At 45.6% G+C, this 13626-nt stretch overlaps 1 protein-coding gene across 1 annotated transcript in view; it reads left to right on the forward strand.

Annotated features, from left to right (window-relative positions):
* Positions 1–13007, forward strand: part of LOC139559521 (calponin-3-like) — a 33708-nt gene extending 20701 nt beyond the window's left edge. Inside the window, exons 2-7 of the mRNA XM_071375595.1 lie at positions 1746–1867; positions 2322–2388; positions 2524–2661; positions 2985–3101; positions 8353–8499; positions 8996–13007. Coding sequence (XP_071231696.1) covers positions 1746–1867; positions 2322–2388; positions 2524–2661; positions 2985–3101; positions 8353–8499; positions 8996–9385 — 981 coding nt within the window. The 3' untranslated portion in view covers positions 9386–13007. The remainder of the gene's footprint in view (positions 1–1745; positions 1868–2321; positions 2389–2523; positions 2662–2984; positions 3102–8352; positions 8500–8995) is intronic.
* The last annotated feature ends 619 nt before the right edge of the window (positions 13008–13626 follow it).

A 13626-nucleotide genomic window follows, 5' to 3' on the forward strand; every position in this document is an offset into this window, starting at 1 on the left:
GTTCTGTATAAATTATTGTGCAAGTCTACCCTTTAAACAGACCTAATCTAACTTTCCCAAGGAGTGGGCCGGCTGGGCCCAATGACCACGAGTTATAACTATTGAATGGGTGTGCTGCTCACTGCTTACTAAGCAATCTGTTGAGGTCAGACTAATGCATTACACTTAACATAAACACTGCTTCTCTGCCTAGAGGCTATTAGAACTCACAGACGCACTCCCTGTGTCACACACAGGCATAATATTTATTTATTTATTTAACCTTTATTTTATCAGGCAGTCATACTGAGACCAAGGTCTCTTTTACAAATGAGCCCTGAATTACAGAAATTACAGAAAATACACACATCAATATAAATACAAAATTCAAGTAGAAAGAACAATTATACCAAAAGATTATGGAGTTCATAAAGTAGTCTAGGTTTAGGCTTACATTGTGGTTAAAATTGGATCAAATTACAAGATACCTTAAGTGTGTAGCTTATTTGGTTGGTGTTAGGATTGGGTTTGCGTTCAGGATCGGAAGTCTATGGTAATTGCTCGACCTTGCCCACTTGTAGGCTAAGTGGTATTGATGTCGTATAGCCTACCTATCCAAACCTGTCATATCCCCACAAGTGTCTAGGGGGGTCAGGGTTTGATTTTGAACTATTGTTAACCTCTCTAGGCTAGATGGGACGCTACCGTCCCACCTGACCAACATCCAGTGAAAGTGCAGGGCGCCAAATTCAAACTACAGAATTGTAAATATTTAACATTCTTGAAAATACACATGCAATATGTCAAAATAAAGCTTAACATTTTGTTAATCCAGCCACGGTGTCAGATTTCAAAAAGATTTCAAAAGATTTCAAAAAAGCAAACCATGTGATTATCTGAGGACAGCACCCCATCAAACAAACACAGACAATCATATTTCTTCCCCCAGGCGCGACACAAAACTCAGAAATAACGATATAATTCATGCCTTACCTTTGAAGAGCTTCTTCTGTTGGCACTCCAATATGTCCCATAAACATCACAAATGGTCCCTTTGTTCGATTAATTCCGTCGTTATATCTTCAAAATGTCCATTTATTTGGCGCGTTTGATCCAGAAAAACACTGGTTCCAACTCGTGCAACATGACTACAAAATATCTAATAAGTTACCTGTAATCTTTGTCCAAACATTTCAAACAACCTTCCTAATACAACTTTAGGTATTTTTTAACGCAAATAATCGATAAAATTTAAGACGGGATAGACTGCGTTCAATAGCGGATAAAAACAAAGTGGAGCGAGCTTTCAGGTCGCGCGCCCCAACCACACTAGACTCGACCCTCGTTATGAACAGCCCTACTTCTTAATTTCTCAAAGTAAAAACATCAACCAATTTCTAAAGACTGTTGACATCCAGTGGAAGCGATAGGAACTGCAAGCAAGTGCCTTAGAAATCTAGATCCACATAGAAAACCCATTGAAAAGAGAGTGACCTAAAAAGAAAATTCCTGGATGGTTTGTCCTCGGGGTTTCGCCTGCCAAATAAGTTATGTAATACTCACAGACATCATTCAAACAGTTTTAGAAACTTCTGAGTGTTTTCTATCCAAATCTACTAATAATATGCATATCCTAGCTTCTGGGCCTGAGTAGCAGGCAGTTTACTTTGGGCACGCTTTTCATCCAGATGTGAAAATACCGCCCCCTAGCCTAGAGAGGTTAAATGAAGAGTGGGTGGAGTTACATAATTATTTTATATTTTCAGATCGCAGGGAAGTATGACCTGCAGAAGGAGGAGGAGCTCCGGTTTTGGATTGAGGAGGTGACGGGCATGCCCATTGGAGAGAACTTCCAGAAGGGCCTTAAGGACGGAGTCATCCTCTGCGAGTTAGTTTTATTGTTTTTCTGTCTACACAAAGTGGATCTGTGTGGAATTTACTATTATATGTATTCTAATGTTTTAGGTATTTATACATATTATACCATTTGTCCAATCCATATTGTTAGGTTGTATTATCATCCCCAACATGTGAATGATGTTTTACAAGCCCTAGACTTCACCTGTCTTCAGCTCAGTCAGCTATGAGGATGTAGGGGAATACTTAGTCACATTCCTCGATAGTTGATCACTCCAGTAGACTTAATACAGGATGTTATATTGTTTTTATAACAGTGATCAGGTGTTGAAAAGGCCTACAGAGGATTAGCTCTGTGGTCTTAATCTCTCTATCATTATTTTCACTACCACTAGGAACAGTGTATTATTTTTCATTGCTCTAGTTGAGAATCTGTTTTATGTTCATATCAAACTGTAAGAGTTTACTCTTTTCTTCTACCTTAGGCTGATAAACAAACTGCAGCCTGGTTCCATCAAGAAAATCAACCACTCCAAACTCAACTGGCACAAGGTACGTGAAACAAAATAAAAGATGTTGATATATACTGTAACGCTACCATTTCACAAAGGGAAAATGCTTTTTATTCGACAAGACTAAATAACGAGACTGAACCGGAGTCTGATTTTCTTTGTTGTTCCCTTCTAGCTGGAAAATCTGGGGAATTTCATCCGAGCCATTCTGAAGTTTGGCCTTTGTCCCAACGATATCTTTGAGGCCAATGACCTGTTTGAGAATGGAAACATGACCCAGGTCCAGAGCACACTGCTGTCCCTGGCTGGTGTGGTAGGTTCTCGGTTAGACTGGGGTGAATGTGGAACCCTGAGTTGTTCGTGACCTCAATATAACCATGTGCCATAACACCACACACGGTGCCATGGAAGAGCATGACATGAAAAAGATGCAAACATTGGTTTTTGGTTTGTTTTTGTTGTTGGTGCTGAAATCCGTGGTCGAACAAACACTGGTTTTTATTGAATTGCTGGTGATTGAGATGTCCATGCACCACTGTGTAGGCTTACAGTACAGTTGTAATTAGTGAGTAAAAACATTTATGTAAAACTGCAAGCAACACTGACTTTGTTACTTTGTCTCTTACCATGCAACAGGCGAAAACCAAAGGTTCAAACTCCAACTGTGACCTCGGTGTGAAGTACGCGGACAAGAGGACGCGCCATTTCGACGAGGAGAAAATGAAGGCTGGACAATGTGTCATTGGGCTGCAGGTGAGTCATGCTAACACAATAGCAATTACCACAGTGTCACGTTCGTTGTATGGAGGAAGAGAGGAGGACCAAGGCGCAGCGTGAAGTGAATACATTCTTCTATTTATTTAAGAAGAAACACTAACCAAACTAATACAAAACAACAAAACGAACGTGACGCTATATATAACAGTGCAGACACAGGCAACTAACACATAGACAATAACCCACGAAATCCCTAAAGAATATGGCTGCCTAAATATGGTTCCCAATCAGAGACAATGATAAACAGCTGCCTCTAATTGAGAACCAATCTAGGCAACCATAGACATACAAACACCTAGACTAGAAAACACCCCATAAACATACAAAACCCCTAGACAAGACAAAACACATAAATCCCCCATGTCACACCCTGACCTAACCAAAATAATAAAGAAAACAAAGATAACTAAGGCCAGGGCGTGACAGTACCCCCCCACCCCAAAGGTGCGGACTCCGGCCGCAAAACCTGACACAGAAGGGGAGGGTCCGGGTGGGCCTTCTTACGGCGGCGGCTCGGGTGCGGGACGTGGACCCCACTCCACCATAGTCATTACCCGCTTTGGTGGCGCCTCTGGTGCGGGGACCCTCGCAGCGGGTCCCGGACTGAAGACCATTGTAGAGAGCGCCACTGGACGGATGGCGCCTCTGGACTGAGGGGCAGCTCCGGACTGAGGGGCAGCTCCGGACTGAGGGGCAGCTCCGGACTGAGGGGTAGCTCAGGACTGAGGGGTAGCTCCGGACTGAAAGGCAGTTCCGGACTGAAAAGCATCTCCGGACTGAGGGGCAGCTCCGGACTGAAGGGCATCTCAGGACTGAGGGGCAGCTCAGGACTGAGGGGCAGCTCCGGACTGACGGGCAGCTCCGGACTGACGGGCAGCTCCGGACTGACGGGCAGCTCCGGACTGAGGGGCAGCTCCGGACTGAAGGGCAGCTCCGGACTGAAGGGCAGCTCCGGACTGAAGGGCAGCTCCGGACTGAGGGGTAGCTCAGGACTGAGGGGTAGCTCCGGACTGAAGGGCAGCTCAGGACTGAGGGGTAACTCAGGACTGAGGGGCAGCTCCGGACTGAAAGGCGGCTCCGGACTGGCGGGCGGCTCCGGACTGGCGGGCGGCTCTGGCAGCTCCTGACTGGCGGGCGGCTCTGGCTGCTCCTGACTGGCGGGCGGCTCCTGACTGGCGGGCGGCTCTGGCGGCTCCTGACTGGCGGGCGGCTCCTGACTGGCGGGCGGCTATGGCGGCTCCTGACTGGTGGGCGGCTCTGGCGGCTCCTGACTGGCGGGCGGTTCTGGTGGCTCCTGACTGGCGGGCGGCTCTGGCTGCTCAGGACAGACGGGCGGCTCTGACGGCTCAGGACAGACGGGCAGCTCAGGCGGCGCTGGACAGACGGGAGCAGGAACAGGGCATACTGGACCCTGGAGGCGCACAGTAGGCCTGGTGTGTGGTGCCGGAACTGGTGGTACCAGGCTGGGAACACGCACCTCAAGGCTAGTGCGGGGAGCAGGAACAGGGCATACTGGACCCTGGAGGCGCACAGTAGGCCTGGTGCGTGGTGCCGGAACTGGTGGTACCGGGCTGGGGACACGCACCTCAAGGCGAGTGTGGGGAGAAGGAACAGGGCATACTGGACTGCCGAGGCGCACTATAAGCCTGGTGCGTGGTGCCGGAACTGGTGGTACCGGGCTGGGGACACGCACCTCAAGGCGAGTGCGAGGAGCAGGGACAGGGAGTACTGGACCCTGGAGACGCACTGGATGCCTGGTGCTTGGTACCGGCACTGGTGGTACCGGGCTGAGGACACGCACCTCAGGGCGAGTGCGGGGAGGAGAAACAGGGCGTACAGGGCTCTGGAGACGCACAGGAAGCCTGGTGCGTGGTGTTGGCACTGGTGGTACTGGGCTGGGGACACGCACCTCAAGGCGAGTGCGGGGTGCTGGAACTGGAGGCCTGGTTCGTGGCGCCGGCACCGGAGGACTGGTGCGAGGGGCTGCCACAGGAGAGCTGGTGCGTGGGGCTGCCACAGGAGGTGCAGGACTAGGGTGGCGCACAGGAGGCCTGGTGCGTGGGACTGGCACTGTCATTACCAGATGGTTAGCACGCACCTCAGGACGAGTATGGAGAGCTGACTCAGGTAACATCAAATCCCGGACACGCTCCGTCGGGCGGATGTCGTGCCTCATGCACCAACACAGCAACTCCCTCATTTCACTCTCCTCCAATTTCCCCATTAATTCCTTCACAGTCTCTGCTTCACTCCCCTTGCTCACCTCCAATTCCACCCCGACTGGCTCTGGTTCCATCTTCGGCTCCTCATGGTAAGCACGGGAAGTTGGCGCAGGTCTCCTACCTGAACTCGCCACACTCCCCGTGTGCCACCCCCCAATATATTTTTGGGGCTGCCTCTCAGGCTTCCAGCCGCGCTGCCGAGCTAGCTCCTCATAATGCCGCCTCTCGGTTTTCGCTGCCTCCAGCTCTGCCTTGGGGCGGCGATATTCACCCGGGTGTTCCCATGGTCCCTTTCCGTCTAATATTTCCTCCCAAGTCCATTGCTCCACAAAGCGCTGATCCTTCCTTTCACGCTGCTTGGTCCGGTTGTGGTGGGTTATTCTGTCACGTTCGTTGTATGGAGGAAGAGAGGAGGACCAAGGCGCAGCGTGAAGTGAATACAGTCTTCTATTTATTTAAGAAGAAACACTAACCAAACTAATACAAAACAACAAAACGAACGTGACGCTATATATAACAGTGCAGACACAGGCAACTAACACATAGACAATAACCCACGAAATCCCTAAAGAATATGGCTGCCTAAATATGGTTCCCAATCAGAGACAATGATAAACAGCTGCCTCTAATTGAGAACCAATCTAGGCAACCATAGACATACAAACACCTAGACTAGAAAACACCCCATAAACATACAAAACCTCTAGACAAGACAAAACACATAAATCCCCCATGTCACACCCTGACCTAACCAAAATAATAAAGAAAACAAAGATAACTAAGGCCAGGGCGTGACACACAGAGATAATGTCATAAGTGGATCTCATCCCCCAAAATATCCACTTAATGATATTACAGCAGTAGACATGTAGTACATCCCCCAAAAATATTTACAGAGGAACACCTGCTCTTTCCTTGACATAGACTGACCAGGTGAATCCAGGTAAAAGCTATTATCCCCTATTGATGTCACCTGTTAAATTCACTTCAATCAGTGTAGATGATGAAGAGGAGGAGACAGGTTAAAGAAGGATTTTTAGGCCGTGAGACATGGATTGTATGTGTGCCGTTCAGAGGATGATTGGGCAAGACAAAATATGTAAGTGCCTTTGAACGGGGTATGGTAGTAGGTGCCAGGTGCTCTGGTTTGTGTCAAAAACTGCAGTGCTGCTGTTTTTTAATTTTTTCACGCTCTACTGTTTCCCGTGTGTATCAAGAATGGTCCAACACCCAAAGAACATTTTTATTTGTATTTGTTATGGATCCCCATTAGCTGCTGCCAAAGCAGGAGCTACTCTTCCTGGGGTCCAGCAAAATTAAGGCAGTTTATACCATTTTAAAACATTACAATACATTCACAGATTTCACAACACACTGTGTGCCCTCAGGCCCCTACTCCACCACTACCACATATCTACAGTACTAAATCTGTCTGTGTGTGTGTGTGTGTGTGTGTGTGTGTGTGTGTGTGTGTGTGTGTGTGTGTGTGTGTGTGTGGGTGTGTGTGTGCGTGCACCAATGTTTGTTTACTGCTTGCGTCAGTTACTTGATGTGGAATAGAGTTCCATGGAGCCATGGCTCTATGTAGTACTGTGTGCCTCTCATAGTTTGTTCTGGACTTGGGGACTGTGAAAAGTGTGCCATGTCTTGTGGGGTATGCATGGGTGTCCGAGCTGTGTACCAGTAGTTTAGACAGACAGCTCAGTGCTTTCAACATGTCATTACCTCTCATAAATAAAAGTAGTGATGAAGTCAATCTCTCCTCCACTTTCAGCCAGAAGAGATTGACATGCATATTATTAATATTAGCTCTCTGTGTACATCCAAGGGCCAGCCGTGTTGCCCTGTTCTGAGCCAATTGCAATTTTCCTAAGTCCTTTTTTGTGGCACCTGAACACACGACTGAACAATAGTCCAGGTGCAACAAAACTAGGGCCTGTAGGACCTGCCTTGTTGATAGTGTTGTTAAGAAGGCAGAGCATCACTTTATTATAGACAGACTTCTCCCCATCTTAGCTACTACTGCATAAAATATGTTCTGACCATGACAGTTTACAATCTAGTGTTACTCCAAGCAGTTTAGTCATCTCAACTTGCTCAATTTCCACAGTATTTCTTACAAGATTAAGTTGAGGTTTAGGGTTTCATGAGTGTTTTGTTCCAAATACAATGCTTTTAGTTTTAGAAATATTTAGGGATAACTTATTCCTTGCCATCCACTCTAAAACTAACTGCAGCTCTTTGTTGAGTGTTGCAGTCATTTCACTCGCTGTAGTAGCTGACGTGTATAATGTTGAGTCATCCGCATTCATAGAAACTCTGGCTTTACTCAAATTGTGGCATGTCGTTAGTAAAAAAAAATTTAAGCGAAGGGCCTAAACGGCTACCCTGGGGAATTCCTGATTCTAACTGGATTATATTTGAGAGGCTTCCATTAAAGAACACCCTCTGTGTTCTGTTAGACAAGTAACTCTTTATCCACATTATAGCAGGGGGTGTAAAGCCATAACACATACATTTTTCCAGCAGCAGACTTCGATCAATAATGTCAAAAGCTGCACTGAAGTCTAACAAGACAGCCCCCACAATCTTGACACAACTCTGGGAAGCATTGGTGTCAACATGGGCCAACATCCCTGTGGAACGCTTTCGACACCTTGTAGAGTCAATGCCGCAACGAATTGAGGCTGTACTGAGGGCAAAAGGGGGGATTGCAACTCAAGATGTTTCTAATGTTTGGCACACTCTCTCTCTGTGTGTGTGTGTGTGTGTGTGTGTGTGTGTGTGTGTGTGTGTGTGTGTGTGTGTGTGTGTGTGTGTGTGTGTGTGTGTGTGTGTGTGTGTGTTTTATCCTGTCTGTACCAAAACAATGGATACCAGTCGTACTCTGAAAAACAAATTGAATTTGTGGTCAATATCATTGCCAGACATAGAATAGATTTGATTAGAGGACATTGTGACCTATGGATGGAGCCATGTCTGAAAGCTGTTTTTGTCCTGGGTAGATGGGGACAAATAAATGTGCCAGCCAGTCTGGTATGACAGCGTACGGGACCAGGAGACACTTATACGACCCAAGGTCACAGACGGACAAGCCCTACGACCAGACTACCATCAGTCTGCAGATGGGAACCAACAAAGGAGCCAGCCAGGTAAGAGTGTACTGTTCGTCTGTGGTGTATAAAGTACTGTGGTTCTTGTGGTTCAATGGTTCTGCTGCAGTGGATTCCTAGCCACTATAATCCCAGGAAGCAATTAGCAGTAATCTTGTATCAGAGTGAGACATCTACCAATTAAAGGTTACTGTGGCCAGGTGCACGCACACACAGACACACATTCTTGCTCTCTCTCACAAACACACACCCTTTTACTCTCTCTCTCTTTCACACACACACACACACACACACACACACACACACACACACACACACACACACACACACACACACACACACACACACACACACACACACACACACTCCCACTTAACCATCAACCTAACCTTCTCTCCCTCCGCTCCCCCCTGTCCTCTCTCCTTCCCTCCCTCCACTCCCACTCTCTCCCTCCCTCCCTCCGCTCCCCCTCTGTCCTCCATCCCTCCTCTCCCCCTCTGTCCTGCATCCGCTCCCCCTCCCCCCTCTCCCCCAGGCTGGCATGTCGGCGCCGGGTACCCGCCGTGACATCTACGACCAGAAGTCGGCAGGACAGACAGCAGACAGCTCCACCATCTCCCTGCAGATGGGCACCAACAAGGTGGCATCCCAGAAGGGAATGAGCAGCTACGGCCTGGGCAGGCAGATCTACGACCCCAAGTACTGCACCTCCCCCACGGAGCCCACCTCTCCCGTTACCCTCGGCAACAATGCTGGTAGCCATGGCAACGGGAGCCTGGGAACAGGGACCAATGGATCGGAGATTAGTGACAGCGACTACCAGGCGGAGTACCAGTATCACCATGACGATGAAGAGGAGTACCGGGGTGGGTACCAACAGCAGTACAGCGGGCACTATGACGAGGACCAGGGCATCGACTATTAGACTGACTGTGTGTCAAATGGCACACTATTCCCCTCTATAGGGTGTCATTTCATATTTTCCCGTTTGACTCTGTGTGCCCCATTTTGGCAGCTAAAAAAATGTGCGCTTGTTTTGACAACAGCGCTTTTTTTTTGCGTTGTCAAAAAGTCACCCTGTGTAGTAGTAGTCCCAGTTGGGATAAGTGTAACACAGTGTGTCTGGGAATATGTGACGTTATAGTGGCCTTCTACCGGAATTGGAGTGGAGTAACATGTCCAAGTCCCTTTATGGATCATATGAACCATAGGCCTATATATTTAGTTTGATACAGTTTTGTGGGACCACTTATGATGACGTTTTTTAAACTGATGCAAATTGTGTTACTCTGGTATAACTGTAATATAAAGAGTGTGAGAGAGATTGATTTTGTTATCAACAGAACAATAATTTTACTATCCTTGCTAGCTTTTTTAAAAACAAATGTTTTTTGCCCTATACAGTTGAAGTCAGAAGTTTACATACACTTTGGTTGGAGTCATTAAAACTCGTTTTTCAACCACTCCACAAATTTCTTGTTAACAAACTATAGTTTTGGCAAGTCGGTTAGGACATATACTTTGTGCATGACACAAGTAATTTTTCCAACAATTTTTTACAGACAGATTATTTCACTTATAATTTCATTGCATCACAATTCCAGTGGGTCAGAAGTTTACATACACTAAGTTGACTGTGCCATTAAACAGCTTGGAAAATTCCAGAAAATGATATCATGGCTTTAGAAGCTTCTGATAGGCTAATTGACATCATTTGAGTCAATTGGAGGTGTAGCTGTGGATGTATTTCAAGGCCTACCTTCAAACTCAGTGCCTCTTTGCTTGACATCATGGGAAAATCAAAAGAAATCAGCCAAGACCTCAGAACAAAAATTGTAGACCTCAACAAGTCTGGTTCATCCTTGGGAGCAATTTCCAAATGCCTGAAGGTACCACGTTCATCTGTACAAACAATAGTACGCAAGTATAAACACCATGTGACCACGCAGCCGTCATACCACTCAGGAAGGAGACACGTTCTGTCTCCTAGAGATTAACGTACTTTGGTGCGAGAAGTGGAAATCAATCCCAGAACAACAGCAAAGGACCTTGTGAAGATGCTGGAGGAAACAGGTACAAAAGTGTCTATATCCACAGTAAAACGAGTCCTATATCAACATAACCTGAAAGGCCGCTCAGCAAGGAAGAAGCCACTGCTCCAAAACCGCCATAAAAAGACAGACTGCAGTTTGCAACTGCACATGGGGACAAAGATCATACTTTTTGGAGAAATGTCCTCTGGTCTGATGAAACAAAAATAGAACTGTTTGGCCATAATGACCATCGTTGTGTTTGGAGGAAAAAGGGGGAGGCTTGCAAGCCAAAGAACACCATCCCAACCGGCTGGCAGCATCATGTTGTGGAGGTGCTTTGCTGCAGGAGGGACTGGTGCACTTCACAAAATAGATGGCATCATGAGGAAAGAAAATGATGTGAATATATTGAAGCAACATCTCAAGACATCAGTCAGGAAGTTGAAGGTTGGTCGCAAATGGGTCTTCCAAATGGACAATGACCCCAAGCATACTTCCAAAGTTGTGGCACAATGGCTTAAGGACAACAAAGTCGAGGTATTGGAGTGGCCGTCACAAAGCCCTGACCTCAATCCTATAGAAAATATGTGGGCAGAACTGAAAAAGCGTGTGCGAGCAAGGAGGCCTACAAACCTGAATCGGTTACACCAGCTTTGTCAGGAGGAATGGGCCAAAATTATTGTGGGAAGCTTGTGGAAGGCTATCCAAAACGTTTGACCCAAGTTAAACAATTTAAAGGCAATGCTACCAAATACTAATTGAGTGTATGTAAACTTCTGAGCCACTGGGAATGTGATGAAAGAAATAAAAGCTGAAATAAATCATTCTCTCTACTATTATTCTGACATTTCACATTCTTAAAATAAAGTGGTGATCCTAACTGACCTAAGACAGGGAATTTTTCCTAGGATTAAATGTCAGGAATTGTGAAAACTCAGTTTAAATGTATTTGGCTAAGGTGTATGTAAACTTCCCACTTCAACTGTAAGTGAAATGTTGCCTTATCTTTCTTGCATTCCTTTTAAACTCTCATTAGAATGTCCATATTTTTCGACCAATCAGAATAATGTCAAGAATGTGCCATGTCCTTTTCTGTTTTATGGGTTTTGTAGTTATGGGTTTTGTAGTAACTCAACTAGGAAGTTCTGTGAAAGAAGCATTCCGTCACATCATGTTTCCTTACTTCCTTCCTCCTTGTTTTCAATATACTCTACTGTTTGTCCTCTATTTCCTCTCCTTCAAATCAAAACCACAAGTCTACTGCTCAGTGGTGATTTTTGGTAAGAGACTTACACTGAGTGTACAAAACATTAGGAACACCTGCTCTTTCCATGACAGACTGACCAGGTGAATCCAGGTGAAAGCTATAATCCCTTATTGATGTCACTTGTTAAATCCACTTCAATCAGTGTAAATGAAGGAGGAGATGGTTAAAGAAGGATTTTTAAGCCTTGATACAATTGAGACATGGGTTGTGTATGTGTGTCATTCAGAGGGTGAATGGGCAGACAAAAGAGTTAAGTGTGATAGGTACCAGGCGCACAGGTTTTTCGTCAAGAACTGTCTCACTCAACAGTTTCCCGTGTGTATCAAGAATGGTCCAACACCCAAAGGACATCCAGCCAACTTGACACTACCGTGGGCAGCATTGGAGTAAACATGGGCCAGCATCCCAGTGGAACGCTTTCGAGACCTTGTAGAGGCAATGCCTCAACAAATTGAGGCTGTTCTGAGGGCAAAAGGGGGTGAAACTCAGTATTAGGAAGGTGTTCCTAATGTTTTGTACACTCAGTGTACATTTTCTATGTCCATTCTGATTAATCAAGCAATCATATTTTAGAGAAGGTTGGCAGGAGAAAAGATAAATGGTTGAAGTTAAGATGTTTATGACTGTCTAGTCCCAGTTTGACTTGAAAGCACTGGAATATTTTTGTAGTTCTGTTTGTAGTTTTTTTGCCTCTTTAACCTATTACTGCAGTGGGCTAAATCAGGGTCACCGTGTTTCTTGATAGTCTTAAACAAATCTACTTTTAAACAAAAGTATACACCTCACACACATGGTTGTGGGCTTAAAAAAAGAAGACACCTGTACCATGTCAGATATAGAGTTCAAATGTATTCCAAACGCCCAAAATTACACTTTATGTACATCACAGAAGACCGAACTATAACAGAACCATTTCAGCGTTTGAAAAGTCATGCTTATTAATTATGAAAAATATGAATAACATTGGACCCATGAGGCCACTAGAGGTGCTTTGGTCATTCGACTGCAGGAAAGGCTTTTTAATACTCTTAGAAGAGAATCTCAAATGTTAGTTTCTGTCACATGACCAAACTTATGGATTTTTAAATGTTATTTTATATCCTGTTGATTCCTTGTGCCATAATGCCCCCTTTCTGTGTGTAGAGCCCCATCCACTGATGTGGTATTTATTGCCATTTGTCCCTATATAGATATTTCTTCTATTGTTTTGATTCTTTTGTACCAATAAATGTTTGTTTCATAAAGTCTTACATGCATTCTACAGTTATATCTAAACAGAAGTCACTCTGAGAACCCACTGGTGTTGTTTTACCTACTAATAACATCTGAAGGTCAAGTCATACTGCCACCTGAGTCTGTCTGTGCTGCTTTGGCAGGAGAAATACATAGAAGTTGGCAAGAGCACAGTAATAATTTATCTGGGACTCAGGCTAGTGCCAGTATGGTTTGACCTTCAGAGATTATTTAGTATATCTGAGATTGCCAGCAACCCTGGGATACCCTCTACAGCACACCGTGTCCTAACCACTAGGCTGAACATGTAGTAGACAAGAGCACAACCAGGAATGATGTGTGTTGTGAAAAGCCACTGTGGCAGAAAGACTGGCTTAGACCCCAACTGACTGGGGAGCAACAGAACAGACTTCTTAGCAACCAACGGGGTTCTTGAGATCTCCTCCCTTCTCTTTATTCCTGTCAACAACCTCTATGGTCAACCGCTCTCGCTCTCTTCCCGTCAACAACCTCTAGTCTAGTGAGTCTATGGCCAGGAGGAATAATCCCCTCTTTGTATGCTTGTGGAATTCACCCTCCATAATACAAGACTCAATTAGGGAGAGTACAAGGGAAAGGGAGAAATGTTGTTAC

This window comes from Salvelinus alpinus, chromosome 30, assembly GCF_045679555.1.
Source record: "Salvelinus alpinus chromosome 30, SLU_Salpinus.1, whole genome shotgun sequence".
Classification (NCBI taxonomy): domain Eukaryota; kingdom Metazoa; phylum Chordata; class Actinopteri; order Salmoniformes; family Salmonidae; genus Salvelinus; species Salvelinus alpinus.